Consider the following 21,379-nt stretch of genomic DNA (forward strand, 5'->3'; position numbering starts at 1 on the left):
AAAGATATGGAATCAACAGCATTTTTTAATTTATATTTCCCGGAATCAAGGATTCATAAAAATTCATTAGATGCTGTTATTTGCACAATTAATTATTATATAAAATTTCTTACAACGAAGCATGTTTGGACAATGGATCATCTTATCATTATTCCAAATAATTATCAAAAATTACAATATGAGCAATTACTGAGCAATTATACTGAAGAACTCGATTCTAAACACAAAAACCATGAACTTTCCAATGAATATTTTTGCGAAAAATATCTATGTGCACGTGGATTACTAAGATTTGGAGAAAATATTGAAGATGAATGGCTTTTAGTTGCACTATTGCTGCACATTACTGAAAAATGCAGATCAATAATTGGTACAATTGAAGATGATGATGGTCAGTTCTTATTAATAGAAGGGGCTGAATTTTTACCACGTTGGCTAAAGCCAAAAAATTGTAAAAATAGAGTATTTATTAAATCAGGAGAAATACATATAATTCCTCTTCCATCTTCTCCATCGGAAATTTCATTAATCCCCCCCAAACCAACGCTTCGACAATCGTTAACAATTTTATCGACTGGACTTGTTGATACTCGAGGATCAGATGAAATTCAAAATTCCATAAAAACAAGGATCTCAACGTACTTGCAACAAACTAAAACTGAAGTACCTTTAAAGTATTTGATACCTTCTTTGAATCTTCCTCCAACGCTATATCACACATCCCTTGTTGTTGTTCCTCTACCAATTGCTGTTCTCCTCAAAAAACATCCTTCGATTATTTCTCCAATTATTCGTTCATTTATTGAAAATTCTTCTCCATCTCCATCTTCATTTTACAATTTGACTCCACTTTCTTCAATCGGTTCATCCAAAAGAAAATTGATTCATCCAGACCTTTCAACACAAAACTCATTTCCCAGAGTTGCAGTAAATATCAAATTTAACCGTGCTTTATTTGCACATATGCAATTTATTCCTTTTGTTGCTGATAAACATTACACTCTCCCCGAAAAAGACGACTTCATTATATTCAGTCATTGTGCAGAAAATGATGAGACTGACAAGAAATGGGAATGGAGGATGGTCTCATTAGATGAAAAAAACGAAAATGATACATTCAGTGCAAAAATTGAAGCATCATTCAAACAGGATTTAGTGCAAGAAAAGAAGAGTGAAAGTGTTAAAGTAGGAAAAGAAAAAGAAATCGTTGGAGACGAAATCAGATGCTCCCTTTTGCATGCAACTCAACTCGGAATGAAGATTGCTTTGGGAGTGGAAGAATTGAAAAGAGATTTCTTAAATCGAAAGGAAGACAATTTTCAAGCAGATAAATCAAAAAATACGACAATTTCAGAAATAAATAAAGCAAACAATGAAGATAACGCAAATGGATCACTTTCTGCTTTCTATAAATCTCTGGACGATTTGGAGTTCTTTCAAATTGAGAGCGGAAAATCAAACAAAGAGAAGAATACAAAGGAGGAAGAAGGCGAGGAAGATAATTCCATTGAAGGAGAAGAAGAAACAGCAGGGGATTTAAATCTCGTACGACCTCTCATTTATTCACTGAATGCACAAGCATCATTTCCATCACAAAAATCTTCTTCTTCTCTTTCGCGTAATAATTTCTCAATATTTTCATCTAAAGAAGATTGCAACGATTTTCTTGCTACCAAAGGCGAATTGAGTAATTCTTTGAGTTCGGCTGATGAAATGAAGCAAAGACGCCTGTTTGCCCATTCATATTATCTCTTAACTTCGTCAGAGACAAATTCGAAAACACAAAAAGACAAGCAAATGAAGGAGTCACAAAAGAAACTTGATGAAGAAAGCGAGAGCCATCTTCAGAAAGACACAAAAACTCCAACTGATTCTGGTTCTGATACAAAGTCATGTGACAGCTTTTCTAATATTTCTGGAACGGATGTCTTTAATCCAGAAATGAAAATGTTCAACTTGATGAACAATTCTGAGCAGATGTTTATTAAACATTGTCTGAATGATTTGTCACTAATAGAAAATGATGTTTCTCTGAAAATGGAAAGACAACAAGAAAGTTCATCTTCACAAGAAATTCAACCAAAAACAGATGAAACAGAAGAACCGACAAGCACAAAAGTGCCATCAACATACTTATTCAATTTACCACATCCATTAGACACATCTACTCGATTACTATCTGATTATTGCAATAACACTTCACTTGATGCTTCTTTGTTGGTTCCCGATGAAAGCGAGCAATGGCTTTGGATGGATGAAGATGAATGGGATGCCCTTGTTGCTCAGAAAGTGGGCACAAAAAACGCATCCAAAAATTCAGAAATAAAAGAAAATAAAATTAGAAAAAGTGAAATGGAAAACATTTCCAAAGAGCATAATACAACAAAACAAGAAGAAATCTACCAAAAAACAGCTGCCACAACCAGTCAAATGGATGAAGGCAGTGAGATTATACAATCAGTGAAGGAATTTTTGGATCAGAAATCTTCATACAAAGGAGTGGAATCCACAAAAAGAAATGCTGCTGGAAAAATTCAAACAGAAGTGAAACAATCTCTTTCGTCATCTGCATCCTCAACTAAAAATTCAAAAATTATTGGAATAGACAGCAAACTTAATTCCAAAAAGAAAAACGAAAGAGTCGGTGTTGAACCAGCTCTTCATGTTGTGTTTACTGAGAAAGAAAGAGAAGACGTTAGGCGCTGGCTGATGGATGAAGGCGGCACAAGCGGAGATGAAGAAAATATGCGAAGAAATTCCACAGAAAAGAAAGGAGGATCGAAAAAGAAGGACTCCAAAGTTGTTGGCACAAAGGAACTTGAACAGATGATGATGTCATTTCTACACGACGAAGATGGAATGGACGAGTGGATGGCCTCACAAAAGCAGAAATTCACTCAAACAGAAGAAGGTGATAAGGGCAAACCAACAAAAGATGATAGCTTTTTGGATGGAGAGAATAGCGATGGTGAAGATGAAGAAGAGAACGAGCAAGAAAAGGATGAGGACGAAGAAGAGGAAAGCGATGTTGTTGTTGATGATGATGAAAGTGAAAGTGAAAGTGAAGACGAAGAAGATGCACAGAAAATACATCAGCGCCTGAAAAAGTTGATGATGATGATGGATGAAGAATTAGATACCCATAAACAGTTGAGCAATGACTTTGTTATGGACGACGAAGACTTTGACGAAGATATTTCAGATGAAGAAAAGAAGATGAATGAAAAGAAAGTTGATGAATCACTGAATTTATTAAATAATTTTTCAAAATCCGCAGAATTTCAAGGAGGTGATTCAGGACCTGTTACAAATATGCTTGGGATGCTCGGAATAAAAATGAAACCAGAAAAAGTTTTAGTTTCAAACGATTTAATTTAAATTTATAATTATTTATTTAGTATATTATCTTTGTTTTTTTTCCCCCACAAAAATAGATTGATCGAATATTCCCATAAAAGAGGTATTTTTATTGAAGAACCTTTTAAAATATAAGAATGAAAAATTCAACAGTAAAAATAGAAGTTTATCGCATCAGATGGTATATTCTGTTCCTCTTTTCACTTAACGCATGCCTCCAATCAGTTGAAATGGTTATTTACAGTACTGTCCCGGAGTCAATTTTTTCATATTATTCAGCAGCCAACTTTTCCGCTGGTCATTTAAACTTATTTTTGGCAATCGGAAGTGCATCATTTATTGTTTTCGTATTTGTGATGATGTGGGTGGAAGCTTTGACAAACAATTTTAGATTAATGTGTATTATTTCTGGAGTTACTTTGGTTGCTAGTTGTTTATTTAGAATGTTACCAACATGGTTTTCTTCCCTTCTGCCGTACTCATTTTGTTTTATTGTTGTTGGAGCCATTCTGAATAATATTGGGGCTGTATTTTCATATTCGTTGCCTTCGAGATTGAGTGAAACTTGGTTTCCTCCGAATGAGAGAACCCTTGCAACTGGAATAGGTACCCAACTTAGTCCACTAGGATGTGCATTGTCCTTTTTAATCGGACCACTAATTGTAAGGAAAGGCTCCGACTTTCCAATATTTCTTTACATTTGTCTTATATTACAAAGTATATGCACCTTATTAATGTTTATATACCTTCCTGCAGAGCCATTAAATCCACCATCACATTCTGAGTTACGAAGGAGAGAACAAGCAACCCTATCCAAAGTCAATCAAAAGATTACAGTTGGAGCAAAGCTTAAGAATTCGTTGAAGCCACTTGTTGCCATGATGAAGTGCTTTAAAAACCCAACATTCATATTTCTTTGCATTTCAGCAGGCATTCAGTCTGGAACAGCCCAGGCTTGGTCCTGCAATATTCCTCTTCTTTGTATACGAATGGGGTTTTCAGAAAGTCAAGGAGCAATATTAACAAGTTTACATCTTATAATGACAGTTGTTGGAGCAGTTGGTGCATCAATTATAGCAGGTCGTTGGATTCTTAAGAAAGATAAAATTTTAATGCTAATAATGTTTGTTGCCGGAGATGTATTGTCAATTATAATTATGTTGATGTTACCATTTGGGAAAGAAACAACAAACGATAACGGAGCTGTACAAATATCATCTGTCATAAGCGGAATGGGAGTTGTCGGTCTAGGTGCATGCTTGTGCGTGTTTGGAGTGATAGTGGGAGCGCCTTTGCCTCTACTATTTGAGGTTGGTGCAGAAGTTACTTATCCACTTCCAGCAAGTGCTTCAGGAGGCGTTGCATCATTGTTTATTATGGGTGCCTATACGATTGTCCCGTTTTTATTTGCTGCATGTGGTGAAGGATGGATGACATTCATTGCAGTTGTGATGTTCGTCGTATCAACAGTGTGCCTTTTGCCCACAAGAATAGTTTATCTCAGATCTGAAGTGGAAAACGAGAATCAGAGATCTGATTCTCACAGCAGTGCCACTTGTGAACAACCAGAATTATCCCAGGCAGAACCAGGAAAAGTCAGAATTTGTTTAATAAATGAAGCAAACGCTGCACAAATTACTGAATCAATAGATATTAACATGAGCGAAGAGCAGAATTCTCCTATTATTGAACAACCAATACCAACTGAATGCAATTTGAATTTGGATGAACAAGAATCGAATGAAGAAAGCAGCAATGATGTTGATGGAGATAGTATTGGGTTTGTTCAGTGCTCTCCTGAAATTGTTCGTCTTGCCCAAAGTCAATCACTTCCAGCACTTCCTACGTTTTCTTTTGCAGCATACACTTCTCTGTCCTTTTCAGATTTGCCATCTTCATCTGCTTGTTGTTCTGCAACGCAAACGGATTCTAATTTTCTTTTTACAAAAACTCTTTCGAGCACCTCTGATGATGCTATGAAAAATCTATTAGTTAATGCATCGCCTTCTGTTCCAGCAGAGCGAAGACACTCATTTAATGATTTTCTTTCAATGTCCGTGGATTTTCAACCAACAGTTTTGATAGGTGAAGACATATCAAATGGTTGACAATATCTTTTTTTTATAACTTGGGATTGTGATTATTTTTTTGATTTATTTTCTTTTCGTTCTTATTGATAATTGCTCTTCTTTATTCTCTATAATAGTTTATCAGCAATTAGTAGAGCTGATAAAATAGTAATAATGAATTCTTGATTTGAATTTAGAGAAAAACCTTTTTGCGACTTTTTACAAACATTCATTTTCACAATTAATTATTTTTTTGATTTTTTCCCCTCAACTCAACCATTCTCATTTTTTCAATTTGTTTAATTTGACTTTTTAGTTGTTTAACTCATGAAATTTCTTGTTTAAGCAAAAATTTACTTTTTTGTGATTTTTTTAAACGCTTTTGTTGGTTGTCATTTCATTTGACAACTTCTTTTTACCAAACTTTTTTTTTTCCTGTACAAACAAAAATATTTTGTAATGTTTCTTTTGGAGTTCTGTTTTTGGCTTGTATGTGTGTTCTAGGGAATATGAAGGAAGTGGTATATCCCTTTTTTGTTTCAATTTTTTTTATTGAATCCAAAAATCAAAATAAAACTTTGTAATCTGGAATATTTTTTCAATAAAATATCAAAAAATAATTCATAACACAATTCAAAATAAAAATAAGTAATAAATTTTATTTGGAAAAATTAAAAAAAAATAAAAGAAAATTGGAGAATACAAAGACGATCAACTAATATCATTAACAAATACAATAAACTATGAAGTGAAGGAAAGATAACTCATAAAATCTAATATTAATAACACGTTAATTATTATAAAAAATTAAAAAATTACCCTATTTCTCTTTTCTTTCTCAAATAAAAATTTTTGTAAAGACATCTATTCCATCATTCTGAATGATTTGATCCATTAATCTATCCTGTTCTGCTTCCATGACAGCAAGTTCGATCTCCAAATTATCGTCTAACGAATCAGTTTTACTTGAATTATCCGAATCATTGCTTTTAACATCATCAAATAGATTTTCATCGCCAGATGGATCTTGCTCAATGTCTGACTGTCTGTCTGATTGTTCTTCGAATAGCTCTGAACTGTTTTTGCCACTGTCTTGTTTTTCAATATCGCTGCTATTTCTAAAGTAAAGTGGATTCGCAGAAACAGAATTATTTTGAGCTTCAAATTGTTCCTCTTGCTCGTTCCGACTATTTCTTGAAGATGTTGGTCTGTAAGTTTGATCGTCGCCATCCGCGTTTGTTGAAAAATACGTGCTAACAGTCATGCGCGATGGAGCTCTCATATCGACAGTTGGCATAATCTGAGTAATTTCATTTGTATTATCGAAATTATTTTGTTGTTTAGACTTTCGCCTTCGTCCTTTTGCTGTATTCCTCATCATTTCATCTGGATACCCTTCGATCATTTGATCATTTAAATCCGGTTTTACAAATTCCTCATTGTCAATATTCTCAAGTGGAATATCATCAATTCGAACGGATTCATATCCATCAGCATCCCAATCTTTTGATTGATGCGTTGAAAATGAAAACATACTCATTGATTCTTCATTTCTGCTGCTCTCTTCAGTATAATCTGAATCTGATGTTTCTCTAAGAGGTTTTCTTAATCTTTTTGATCGTTTTCCTTTTTTGCCTTTCTTCTTTTTCTTCTTTTTCTTTTTCTTTTCTGTTGTACTAATCATTGGATCATCCATAATTCCGAATGCATTCATTGGATGCACAACAAGTTGGACACCTTCCACTTCTTTAACCGGATCAAACTCTCCAATTCCATTTATAAACTTAGATTCGCTTTCCATTCCATCAACCTCATAAATCGGGTCAAAGCCATTTAGCTCATTCTGTTCTGCAAACGCATCATCAAGATACTCTTCGGGTCGGATCTCAATGCCTTCTCTTCCTTCCCTGTATGGATATGTTATTCCTCCAATTATTGAATCTTGCTTGCTTTCAGGTGCAGGGTCATCCCAAGTTGAATACTCTGATTCTGTGCTATCGCTAAGCGACTCTCCTGTTTTATGATTTGAAAGATTTGAAGACAAGTTGTATCCAACTTGCTTTGAGCTTCTCTTCTTCTTCTTACGTTTGCGTAAAGAAGAATCTGTTAAAGATGTTGAAGTTTCGTTAATTGTTGAAGAAAGCATTTCCATTTCAATATCATTTCCCATCGTGGAATTATAATCATCACTGGAGCCTAATTCTCTTTCTTTATCTTCCTGTTGCTCATACTGCTGTTTGGTCAAAGGTAACAGATTTGCTGTACTTGAATCCATTTCGCTTGATATTGTTTTCGAATCTTGTGCTTTCTCATTATCAGAAATAACTTGTTTCTTTTCTTGTTTAACTGTTTCATCATCTTCTGTATTTCGCCGACATATGACAACACAAATAATAATGGCAATAATGCATATTAGAAGAGTGGCAGCTCCAAGAGCAATTGCTACAATCATTCCAACTGTTAAGACATTTGCATCTGAAGACTTGGTTATTGGATCAGGATTTGGAACTGGATCTGGGCCTGGACCTGGTGTTGGACCAGGGTCATCTTTTGAGTAATTCGCAAGGACAAATTTTGTTGTTTGCCAGGTTTCATTTAATGGATTGCGAAGTTCGAAACTCAACCTTACAGCTTTAATGAAAGTGACATCAAAATTAGATACTGAGCTTTGAAAAGACGAATTGATAAGTTCCACTGGAACATTAACTTCCAAAAACGTTTCATTCACATAATTTGTGGTGTTGTCAAGCCTCATTAATTCTTCTTCTGTTTCATTTTGCCAGGTTATATAAAGTACAACCGAAATATTGCATGGAATTAGTTTCTCTCCTTTAAATTCAAATAATGAATATGTGTCTGGATCTCTACTTATTACGTGCTGGAATGAATGAATGGTAGGCATAAAAACAAATCCTTGATTTTGATTCGCAATTCCTTTCAATTTGCATCCACTTGCATATATCCATTCATCGAGCGTTTCTTGAGCTGATTTTGCAATACCCAACTCTGAACCTTCTTCACACAAAATATCACGTGCAGCTGATGGAAACAGTTGATGCTGCGCAGTCATTGAATTAAATGTAGAGAAATTAACATCATTAAGAATGATATTTGCCTCAATCAAGGAAATTCCACCACTCATTTCTGTCTTTATCGAACTATTTTCTATGCTTCCTGTTGAATTTTCAAAATGAACGAGAGAACTACCCCAGCTACATATCTCATCATACTCCTCGTTGAACGCAACTCCTTCAGCAATATTTGGCTCCAAAAGAGAAACATTTTGCCACACGACTTGTGAGAAATATATCGCCGCAATTGATCCTTTCGATAAACTTGAAGTGCAATTTTCCACAATTACATTTTTCATCACAATTTTTGGACCACGGGTAATGAGGAAAGAAGGTGATGACTCATCTAAAACAGATAAATCTTCAAACGAGCAATTTAGAAAGCTAACAGAAGCATTTTTCGTCGCAGTTGTACAATTGAATAAAGATGATTCCACAGAAGTCAACATGTTTAATTGTACTCTTTCAAAAATAGCAGTTGTTTCTCCTTCAACAAGGAATAATGAGTTCTGATATCTGATGTTAGTTTGAGAAAACTCTTTTATCCGCATTGTTCCATTTGTCAGATGCGCAATTGAAAATGAAAAATAATCGACAATTCCCTCTTCGTGCAAAGAATGCGTGAGGGCGCATTCATTCAGCAGTAAAGATTTGCCTTGTATCTGGAACAAAGCGTTGTGATATCCAAGAGACTGACCAATCACAAAATTAATGTAATGTATTTCAGTTTCCGCTTTAATTGAAACCATCGAAGATTCAACGCCAGAAATGTTCGTTATTTTTACAACTGCTTTGCTAATAGAACGATCACTGCTTTCATTTTCTCTTGAACTTATTGAAAGTGCATTTGATTCAACATTTTCTGCTGTTATAACATGCTTGTATACATCCAATAGCATCTCGCCTCTTAATTCTCCTTCCTCGCAAATGTAGATCTTTCTCTCAGCTCCTCGTTGCCTTTGAACGGCGTATTCTAATGATTGGCATGCCATGAATGAAAATCCACAGACTCGCATATTCCACCCAGTCAGACTAACCCAAATCCATTCACTTATTGGCATAAGATACCAACGCAAAGGAACAGGAAACGTTTCATTAAGCTCATCATATCCCATCATCGCATTGTCAGGCGGAAAGTCTGTCAAATTTACAAAAGGCAAAGTGTTTTGATTCACGATATTAGGTAGAACAGGAGCGCAAATGAAAATGTTATATCCAAGTTCTGCTTGATTCTCAGAAAAGTGAGGCGTATGAATCAAGAAATCTGATGTATCCACATCAACTTGCACACAAATTGCGCCTCCTTTGCCATTTGTATTAGCTTCATACGGAGCGGTGCAGGACGTAAAGTTAGATTCGTCAGCTCTCCATGTTGTGTAGGCACTTATTTGAACAAAAATTGCTCCTCCACAGTTATCATCCGATGTAAATCCGCTCTTTGAATGAGAAAAATGAGAATTTTCTTTTCGAGACTTCTTGCTGACTGAATTTAAATTGGATTCCGGCAAATTAGATGATTTAGCGGATGAGTACTTCCGCACAGAGCTTGAGCTAAAGCTGCAATTGGATATAGAAAATGCAGAGTCAATAGTTGTTTCGGTTAGCATTGACAAACATCCTCCTAAACCATTTTTCCTTTCAATATTTTCAAAAACCGAAGAAGTGATTGACATGTCAGTTGTTGCTGAAGAAGAAATAACAGCCTGATTGTTCAAGGCAATATGCTTAAAAGACAGCGAATTCAAGTGCAATTGGGATTTACTTGTTCCAGAAATAAGAGGAATATTTGGGATGGATAAATCTTGGACACACGAATGCAACGTAAATTGGTTGATTTCCAAAATTGTTCCCTCATTAAATGCGCAAAACAGTTCTGTAAAATATTTTAACGGGGCTGAATCATCATTGGAAATACTTGAGCCAGTGTCGTTTGCAGTGCAGATCATAAAATCCGTTACGATTGCCGTTCCGCTTGTTGCCCTAAGAATATGGAAAGAAATACTTTGCGTTGCAGGAGTCAGAACGAGGACAGTTGCACTCATATTCAAAAATTGGCCATTTTGATCGATTAATGTCTGATGAAACTGCAAGGATGAAACAACAAATGAAATATGAGTTGTTGTTAATGATTTTGCATTGTTAAAGACTCCTTCTTGAAGATGAGTATCATCATTAACAACAATCAACTCAGATTGTTCAGTCGAGCTGTTGCTTCTCAAGTTTATCTCAACTGAGAAAGAGATTTCTTCATCCAATTCCAATGTTTTATTTATTGTAATATCTTTCGAATTCGAGACTTGTCGCTTGATAGACCAAGGAAGAGTTTGACAGCAATATTCGTTATACCCACAAGCAGTTGTATCCACTCCATCGCTTGTAACATACAAAGTTGGATGTTGATCGAGAAGGTAGTACACAATTGGTACAGAGAAAGAAGGATTGTGCTGATCAAAACCGCAAAACGATGAATGGTCAAAGTAGTAGCTATCGGGATATATGGGTGCAATGAATGGCATAGATTCATTTTTAATTGTATTATTTAGTGCCGCAGATGTAATGAAAATATCTCTTCCGTATTTTGCTGTATTTGCCAATGGATTATCAAGAGAATAGAATGTTGGATTTGATACCATCCAATCGCAGCCACCATCTGGTGATGAGACACTTACATAAAGTCCTCCACCCAACCCATTCTCGTTTGAGCCAAAAGGCGCTGAACATTCAGAGAAAGTGCAGCCGTCAATCCTGAGCCGCGATCTTTTAACGGATAAAAAGCAAATTCCCCCTCCCATCCCTTCAATTTCTGTAAGCGGTTCATTTGAAACTGAACAACGAGTGAAGTTGCAATTTTTAAGATAAGTCTGTGAAATAGTTAGAGAAGTTTGATCTGCAAATAAGCTTCCTCCTTTTCCTCCTCTTCGAGTTATATCAGTAAATGAAACAGAATCCAAGCTTATTTGTATGACTCCAACAATCTGAAGCATGGGAGAAGTTGACAATTGGATAGAAGAAAACGTTCCATTTTTCAAAGTGATCGCTTGAACTTTATTTGCATTCAAAAAGCTACAAGCATTAGCTACAGCTCCTTCAGATGTTTCTTCGCTATTTCGTGTTAATGGTTCATTTGTTGATGTAATGTTAGTTATGACATAATTTGATAAAGAAAACGTAGTTCCTTCTCCAGAGAGTTCGATGAAAGAGACTAATGCCTCAGCAGCGGAATCATGAGTTACAACAAAATTATTAATGTTCAAATCCCCTGAAATGGATTTGATAAATGCCACATTTAAAGAAGGCTGAGATTCGGCCAAAAATTGTACTTTACAAATTGAAAGCTGGAAGGATCCTCCTTTTTGATAGAAGAAGCATTCAGGTCCGCCTGTTGTTTGAGGAAGGAACATTTTAAAACTGCTAATGGTTACTCGTTTGCTTGACTCAAAAAATCCAATTTGCAATTGATTGGAGGAAGAAGAAAGAGGAACGAACGTCCAACTGGAGTAGATTAATTCTTGTTCGATTTGCTGACTTTCAGGCAATGATGAAATTGCTTTACTATTCGAAAATGCGACCAGTTCGGAATCGGTATCTTCGCCTTCATCATCAACTACAATAGGCGTTCCATCGATAACAAGTGTAGCTCGATCAATATCCCATTGGTCGGTAATGATGATATCCTTTATAACTTTAACACGACCAATAATAACATTGTTTTGCCTGTTTAGCGCATAATTTAATGTTTTGCATGTGTATGATTGAAATCCACACATCACAACATCTCTTCCATCAGAATTTGATACAAACACATCAGTGCCCAGAGGAATGAGCAAGAAAACCAAAGGAAGAGCTAAGCAAGCATCTCTGCTATCAAATCCCTGCATCGAAGAAATATCTTCTTTGTGAATTTCGATATACGTGATTTGAAGCCGATCTTCAGTGATTGTTGTCAGAAGAGAAGACGAGTCAACAAACAAATCTCGTCCATACATAGCTTTGTTTGCTCTTAGTCCTGTTTTTGGTTCGCATTCCAATCGTGCTAATCTCCAATCAACATCTGCATTGTTGAGGAAGAGAGATATTCCACCTCCAATGCTCAAAGGCTTGATTACGCACTCATCTTCGTTTGATAACGATGAAACGGGAAGCTTGCAAGAAAAGCAGCATAAATCATCCATTTCCAATTGAACTCCACAGCTAATTTCAGCAAATATCGCTCCTCCTCGTACAAAATCATCAGTAAGCTCTGAATCAAAATTACCTGAACGATGAGTGGAAGCAAATTGAGACACTTCGCAAGATTCGAAAGTGCAATTGTGAATCTGAATAAGTTGGTTGTTTGCATCGCAAGTCAATACAATGTCATCTTCTCCTCCTTTAATGCATATGCACCCTCCATTTTTGCTTTCTTTACTGATGTTCTGAAAACGAGATCCAAATGTAATGAAATTCAAAGGCTTCGATATGGAAATAAAAGGCAAATCTGCTATAGATGATTTATGAACTTCGAAAGAAGTGAGATTAACACTGCTTCCTTCATCGCATGCAACAAACGAAGAATGTCCAGAAGAATACTCTTCAATAATTGAATTTTCAGTCATTCTCAAAGTTGCTCCAGGACAGACTGAAATCAGAGGATCATCACCGCTCACTGATATTTTTCCGAATGTGGCGGAAGAGAAGAAGATAGAAGCAGATGCACTTGTAAGTGCAAATAGAGTACAATTGATTGATAAAATTGGTTCATCATTTGCAATGCATCGCTTCGAAACAAAAGGCGAAGAGGATATTATATCTTGATTGCTATCAGCTTCCAACGAGAAATGAGAGAGAATTACGCTACCTCCGCTTGCCGAAATGAATGAACAATTTATTGCATGCGTATCAGGGAAAGGATATAACGAACAATATGAAAGTGTGAGTGTTTGTGAAGAATGATCAATAAGTGACTTATGCGTTTTGACATCTGAACCAAAGATGAAACTTATTCGATTAAATGTGCATTGAGCAGATAAAGTGAAAAAGTTGTTTTTCTCATTCGCTGCATCTTCTGAAATAATCATCTCAGAATTACTTTCTGTATCGTTGGATGTTAAAATGAAAGTTTTATCAGAAAATTCGAGCTCTTCTTTAAATTCCATTGTTTTATTTATTGTGGCATCTCTGTTTGCTTTTGATTGTCTCCACAATGCCCAAGAAAGTGTATGACAGTGATATTCATTAAAGCCGCAAGCTGTAGTGTCAACTCCTTCAATCGAAACATAAATAGTCGAATGTTTATTTAGCAGATAATAAACTAAAGGAATCGAATAAGCAGAATTATGCTCGTTGTATCCTTCTAGTGATGAATGATCGAAATAATAGCCCAATGGATATTCAGGTGAAACGAATGGAAGTGTATCATTAGTTATTGTTTCATTCAATGAAGATGAGGAAATAAAAACATCTCGTCCAAAAATAGCATTGTTCTGATCCTCGTCTCCAAGCACAGGAAACACAGGATTTGAAATTTTCCAATTTGTAGAAGCAAGTTCCATGTGCAAGTATATCGCTCCTCCATAACCTTTTGCTGTGTCCCCTTCAAAAGGAGCACTGCATTTTCTGAATGTGCAGGATGTAATTAAGCACTCAACCGTTTCAGAAGAATAAATAAATAATGATCCCCCTCTTCCATCAGCTTCTTCAGTTGAAGATGATATCGCACCAGACAAGAAATTGCACTGATTAATATTTATTGAAGATTCAGCATCATCTTCTGAAGAAGCTTCATCTGCTCTACAATCAAATGCAATGCAACCACCATCTCCAGATGATAATGAAACATTTGTGAAGTTAGAAAGCGAAAGAGCAAGCACTGGATGAGAAATGGATTTAATTGCAGAAGAATAAAAATTAATGTTACTAATTGAAGTATTGATGATTGAAGTTGAAGCTTCAACAGCATCCAATAGAGTTGAGCAAGAGTTCACGAAGCCATCAATTAAGCACGAGGATACTGTTAAATTGGCTGAATTTTGCTTTAGAAGAGAAGGCGCATCAGCTGAAACAATAGCCATGCGAATGTTTAAGTTATTTATCGAAACATTTGATGTTCCATTTAGGATAATAACTGAAGTATTGTTAATTGAAATTGGTGATTGTTCAACTTCTTGATTTGAATGACTCACCAACGAAGAAGCAGAAAGAATATCAGTTGCACGTAAATCACTAAAAGGAATAGTTGGTATAATGTTAAAGTCTTCAATCGAAATTTGTCCGCCAACAGCAATGAACAACGGGTAATTAAAAGACGAGTCAGATTCTTTTGGAATTATTGAAGAAGAAGAAATAGCAGTGTAACCATCTGTCGCTAGAAGAAGGCATTCGTGCATAGACGATAAAGAAGACGGGATGCACAAATCAAGCTTTGTAATTGAAAGAGAATGAGAGTTCCCAATTACACCTAATTGGCTATCCTTCCTGTTGACATCTATTTCAAAATAGTTTTGTTCTCCAATGCCTCTAATTGCAAGGCCTTCCCTTTCATATGCAAACTCTTCTGTAAGAACAGTATGCGAATCAACTGAAACAATCATCTTTGAAGATAAGCATCTATGCAAAGAAGCCCAATGAAGAGATTGACATTGATATTGAACAAATCCGCAAGCACGAGTATCAATTCCTTCCGAATTGAGATACACAATTGGTACTTCAGGATCCGTTCCTGGCTCAACGTGGAAAGGAAGAAAGATGAATGGCAAAGGGACGATAACTGAAAGGTTCGAAAGATCAACACCTTGAAGCGAAGAATGATCGAATGAATCGTCTGCTGCGTAGTCTTCAGGATTATTGCTCAAATATGGTAAAGAGGAATGAGTTACTGCTTCGAACAAAGCAGAGCTAAACAGAAATAGATCGCGACCAAATGTGGCTTTATTTTTTGTTTCATCAAAAGTGCTACTACCAATAAGAGGAAATGATTGAGAAGAAATGCACCAAGAAATTTCGCTGTCTGGAGAGTCATCCTGAAAGCTTAGGCATATTGCTCCTCCATAACCGCTATCCTCTGGAGAATCAGAAACTTCACACTTCTGGAACGAAGAATTTGATATTTTTAGTTGTGTGCTTCCTTTCAATTGCATAAATACAGCAGCTCCTGACGTATTCTGCACACCAGATCGAGATTCAATGATACAATTATCAAAAGTACATTTTTCAATTGAAATCGATTGATGAGAGATTTCTTGATTTCTTCCATCTTCAGATATTTGGACGTCTAACGATATGCAACCACCTTTTAATCCAGAATGTGAAATGCTCATGAAAGTTGAATTACTCAGCGTAACTTTTCCTTGCACCGTGACAATGAAAGAAATTGCAGATGACTCGTTTGAATGGAACTGGGGTATTGAAATATTCTTGATTTCTGTAACATCACATTTGCTTATTGAGATCAACGATGCATTTCGAATCTCATTTTCATTGAATAATACCGTGTCTAATATTAATGAAGTCTGAAGAGAAGAAGCAACAAGTAAATAGTCAGTTGTGCCTGTAGAAAATATGCAATTTTTCATGGAAAGAGATCCTTTTGTACAATCAAAGAAATTATTTCCTTCTGAAATTGTTGAAGCAAACGTCGAGTCACTTACAGTTAGTGTAACTTCGGATGTTGATATGAAGCTTTCATTCATTCGAAGATCTGTATAGAAGCCACTTACAATACTTAATATTCCATTTGAGGCAGATATCATTTTATTTGAATGAGAAATAATGTCTGTTATATTAACATCAGTCCAAGAAAGGAATCCTTCTTCAACTGTAACGATTGAAGATCCGTCCATAACAATAGTTGAGATATTTACATGGCTCCAAGTCAGCGAGCTTTGAGAAGCCAAATCGAAAACAGGAGATGTTCCAGATCTACTATGGTTGTTGAATATCATGTTATTTAATTGAAGAGTCCCTCCATTGAATTTAACAATTGATGCAAAATATTCAGTAAGCGAAGTGAAGTTACTATCGGAGAACATTAATGAAGCCTGATCAGAAATTTCTATGATTGATTTCTCTCCAACAACGACTGTTTCAGTGAATAAAATACTGCGAAGTATAACTCGAGTTGCATTGCTTGACGCAACAATAAATTGCGTATTTTGAAATTTAATTGGTCGTAGAATTGCATCAGAGTCATCATTCAAAGATTCTGGAAGCAAAATTGGAGCAAATGCACATGGCTTTATTTCGAATTCACTTATATCAACACCACCTTCAGTAGAAACCAAAAACGGATATCCAATACCGTTTGATGGATCAGTTGGTATCAGATCTGCTTTATTAATAGTGAGATATCCCCCGATTTGTGCAAAAAATGAAGTTTGTGTTGTTAAAGAAAAAGGTAAGCAAAAAGAAATATTCTGAAATTGGAGAGTATGAGACACTTCAATGAATCCAGTCGAAGATGGCTCAGCTTCTCCCTCAGAAGAACAAGGGATAGTTTGAACCAACGTTTGATTCACAACAAATTGAGCTTTATTTTCTGAAGAATTGACTTTGTTTAATTTTCTTTCATTCAAAGGACAAGAAATATAAACAGTGCTATGAATGATGATTGATATAGACACCTCTTCTTCTGCTAATTGAATCGAATATGAAATAGATTGACAATGATACTCTTCAAAGCCGCAAGATGTTGTGTCTTCCCCGTTTGCAGAAACATGCAATGGCTTGCCTTGTTTATTCATCAAGTAGAAAATGAGGGAAATAGCTGGCTCCTTATGACTGTCAAATCCGATTAAGGCCGTATGATCGTGCTCTTCAGCTTCAAGGTCGACGAATGGAAGCCGGCAGCATATAATGCTAATCAACAAGGAATTTGACGATACAAACAAATCTCTCCCCATCGAAGCAGAGTTTTGGGTGCTGTCTCCTAACACCGGGAAAGTTGGGTTCACAATCATCCAATTTACGTCAGGATCTGAAAGGAACAAATACAATGCACCACCCTTTCCAGTATCATTTTCTTGATATGGAGCAGAGCATGAAGAAAAATTGGAGTTATTAACTACAGCAGTAACTTCATTCGTTATTTGAATAAACAAGCATCCTCCGTTACCGTCAGAAAGTGGGCTATCAGTAGAATTTTCAATTTTGCAATTATCAAAATCACACGATTCAACGAGGATAAGTGGCTTCGTATCATCAATTGAACATTCAGTAAGATCGCAGCTGCCCTCGTTTCTCAGACCATTGTTGGTAGTTATTATCTTTCCGAAAGATATGCACGATCCATCACTTGATTGACGACTGATATTTGTGAACGTTGAATTACTAATAGTTACTGGAAGATTTGCTTTGTTAAATGAAAGAACAGCACAGGAGATAAGGTTAAGATCAGAAAAAGTGGTTTCATTTATTTCGACTTGGGTTCCATCTTCAATCTCAACAATTGGAGAAGTTAAATTTTGCATATTGCTAAATGTAGATTGCAATATTGAAATGGAAGATTGAACAGATTTAATAACTGAAATTGAAGATGTCAAAGATGTGATTGTCGATTCTGATATCGATAATGAAGAAGAACTTTTAGCAACAAATATTGCATTATCTTCCACCGATAAAGAGGAAAATTTTGTATTTTGCAACGTCATTGAAGTGATTTCAGCAATTGAAGACTGACTGACCTTTAAAAGAGAAGAAGAAATGACTATTGAAGGAAGATCTGAAACAGAAACGTCTGAAGTACTCACTTCCTCTGACACATAAGGCATAACAGGAACGATGTTAAGCGACGACACACAAAAAGTTCCTCCAGTAATAACAAACAGCACACACCCAATTGATGAGTTTTCTGCAGTTGGTACTAAGCAAACTTGAGTGATTGATGTTTCTCCATTTGAATAAACAAACACAGCTTCGTGAGTGAGCAAAACACTTGGTACACAAAGAGAAATATTTGTAATAGACAGCAAAGCTTCGTTGTTAATGACTCCAGGACGAGATCCACCAACCGAATCCTTTATTATAAAAAAGCAGCTTTCGCGTAATGGGTCTCTGCCAATATACAGCGAAGCAAATATGTTGTCTACATCTTCTTCAAATGTAAGTGTGCCATTAACAATAACACAAGCTTTATCAGAAAGTGCCGTATTGTGTATTCTTTCTTCCATCCATCCCAAGCTTCTGCAAGTATAATTCACAAATCCACATGCAGAAGTATCGATTCCATCATCGAAAACATATCCAACAGGAACAGAAATAACAGTTTCTCCTTCATTAACTTCCTTATGAGGAAATGGAATGATGTAATATGACAAAGGAATAGCTGGAGCACTAAAGTTATCAAAGCCTTCAAGCGATGAATGATCAAACCAATAATTGTCAAGTAGAACTGAATCAAACGAGTCATTGTTTAATGATTCCGTAAGATTTCCAGAATTAACAAAAACATCTCTGCCAAACATGGCGTTGTTCTGAAGCGAATCTCCGAGCACTGGAAATGTAGTCGATTTAAATGACCATTGTGGCATTGTATTTACCATATAAATACAAACAGCACCCCCTTTTCCTGTTGCTGTTTCAGCTTCAAAAGGAACGCTGCACGAAGAGAAAGAAGTATTTTGAACCAGAGATTGAGCTTCCCCTTTCATCTCAATCCACAGAGAACCTCCGTGTCTGTTGTCATTTGTTTCGTTGGTAAGTTCAACTGCTGTTGAACATTCTGAAAAAGATGTGGAGTTAATCAAGAGACTTGAACCTGTATTTAGTTGTGCAGACATTGAACCTCCATTTTGCTGGCTACGTTTAACATGACAATTAGTAAATGTGCAGTTTGTAACAATAACGTTATAGTCTTCTTCTTCTTCATTTTTTGAAACTGTATGCTTGGACCACGCATTTTCTCGATTGCTTTGCATGTCATATGCTCCATTTTGTAGTTGAGATGCAGTAGACATGCTGTTGATAATACTAAGCGCGCAACCAAATCTAATTCCATTTGATGAAATAGCAGAAAAAGTGCAATTGCTTAATTTTAAAAAGTTCTTTCCATTAACAATAATTAATGATCCATCGCTTAGAGAAATATTCTCAAATGTGTTATTACTAACAGTCAGATTGAAACGAGAGTCTAATTGAATTAATGAGCCAGAAGAATAATTCAGATTATTGAAATTGCAGTTCTGAAGTGTAGCACGTCCACCATTTGTGCATTTGAATGTGGATGCTGTTCCCGTTGCCCTCTCGTTGTTCCAGATGATCTCTTGAAATTCTCCGAGTGCCTTATTTCCGTCGCATACCAAAAATGGAGTATTCGATAAGGCAACGTTCGAGGCGCGCTTTCGAGTCAATCGATTCGATGCAAAAGAATCAGAAGGAAAAGATGAAAAAGATGAAGACGATGAAAGTGAGGCAGTTGGAGTTGTCTCACATAGAATAATATTTTTCACATATAGCGTTCCAGACAAAGTCATCGAAAAAGGATATTGAATAGAGTTTCTGGATTGTGAGGCAATGACACAATCAATAAAACTCAAAATTGTGCTTTCTGTTCCGTTAAGAGTAAATAGCGCTTTGTACGTTATTAAATCATTCAAGACTCTAAAGCGAAGAGAAGAAAACTTTGTTGTTGTGTTTATGAGCACGCAAGAATGACTTCTGAGGCTTAGACGGTCAATCATTGTCATCATTGAATCATTGTTTGCTCCATTCACAACAATCCCTTCTCTGACAATATATTCCGGAGCGGAAATTGTCATTTCATCACTGATGAGAAAACTGTAATCAACACAGATGTTGATAACGTTCTCAAAGTATAAGAATTGATCTATAGCCTTTTTGAGTGTTTTGCATGGAAATTCTTCTCTTCCGCAAATATGTCGATCTGATCCAAGGTCGTTGTCGAGATGAACTGTTTCTGGAAACGCGGAATAGTATAAATACAAATCAATAGCATCTGAAGGATCAAATTGGTCATATCCCATCATTATTTGATTTTCGTGTTCATCAGCATCGCGATCATAAAATGAGATGCGATGTGTTGCGTTCATTGATATGTTTAGATCTTCACTCACAATAAAGATATTCTTTCCCCATCGAGCATCGTTCTCAGTGAATGTCATAACCGGTCCAATCTCCCAATCAGCATCTTTTTCATCCAGAAATAGATAAATACCACCACCTTTTCCTTTTTCATCATCACCAACATTGGAAGGACAAGTGCACTGAGAAAAAGTCGAGTTATTAATACTCATCTTTGCCATCCCACTTTGAAGAAGTTCACAAAATGTTCCTCCTTTTGCTTCAACATTCACTGAATTGCAACCAGAGAATGTGCAATCAAACACATTCACTTCACACAAATACTCTGATGGCGTTGGAACACGAGAACTGCTATTGGTTAAATTCATAAGGCTGTCGCTTCCCATCTTAAAGATGGACCCATCCCCTGTTGTACCTATGGAGGTAAAGGTGCTACTATTCAGTTTCAGTGAATGATGACCAAGTGTTCTTATCAAATTATTAGACAACAACATCAAGTTTTCAAATAATGAAGAATTGATACTCAGCGATGCATTGTTGGAAATTGTAATAAAAGAGTTGGTTCCGTTTTCAAAAATATCATTAAAAATAGATCCATTTAATGTAGCAGTAGCCGAAGAACCTTTAACATCAAGCAAAGATGAACGTAACTGAACGTTTGTTCCATTATTAAGAGATTTTTGAATTGTGAACAATTCAGTTCTGAAAGCACCAGACAAGACAGAAAAAATAGTATATTCGATGCAAAATAATCGCTGCGTTGAAACAAGCGAGCAGTTTATTAGCAAGCATTCACCACCTTCGATTTGAAGAAACGATTCTCTTCTGTTCAGAGTTGATGGTATTCGAAGCATTATTCGGCTGAAGCAA

At 36.0% G+C, this 21,379-nt stretch overlaps 3 protein-coding genes across 3 annotated transcripts in view; 2 read left to right on the forward strand and 1 right to left on the reverse strand.

Annotated features, from left to right (window-relative positions):
* On the forward strand, nucleotides 1-3,457 carry MONOS_953 (putative ecdysoneless). Its single transcript, XM_067880039.1, has one exon. The coding sequence runs from the start codon at nucleotides 7-9 to the stop codon at nucleotides 3,376-3,378; it is 3,372 nt and encodes a 1,123-aa protein (XP_067736016.1). The 5' UTR covers nucleotides 1-6; the 3' UTR covers nucleotides 3,379-3,457.
* On the forward strand, nucleotides 3,454-6,118 carry MONOS_954 (putative transporter, major facilitator subfamily protein). Its single transcript, XM_067880050.1, has one exon. It carries the CDS (start codon nucleotides 3,495-3,497, stop codon nucleotides 5,463-5,465), a length of 1,971 nt encoding a protein of 656 aa, XP_067736017.1. The 5' UTR covers nucleotides 3,454-3,494; the 3' UTR covers nucleotides 5,466-6,118.
* MONOS_955 (uncharacterized protein) overlaps nucleotides 5,889-21,379 on the reverse strand; it is a gene marked incomplete at its 5' end in the record, with an annotated part of 24,049 nt that continues 8,558 nt past the window's right edge. The window contains one exon of the mRNA XM_067880061.1: nucleotides 5,889-20,977. Within this exon, the coding sequence (XP_067736018.1) occupies nucleotides 6,265-20,977 (14,713 nt within the window). The 3' untranslated portion in view covers nucleotides 5,889-6,264. The remainder of the gene's footprint in view (nucleotides 20,978-21,379) is intronic.

The sequence above is a fragment of the Monocercomonoides exilis genome (genome assembly GCF_001643675.1).
Source record: "Monocercomonoides exilis strain PA203 chromosome Unknown scaffold2-2631571, whole genome shotgun sequence".
NCBI classification, from domain to species: Eukaryota; Preaxostyla; order Oxymonadida; family Polymastigidae; genus Monocercomonoides; species Monocercomonoides exilis.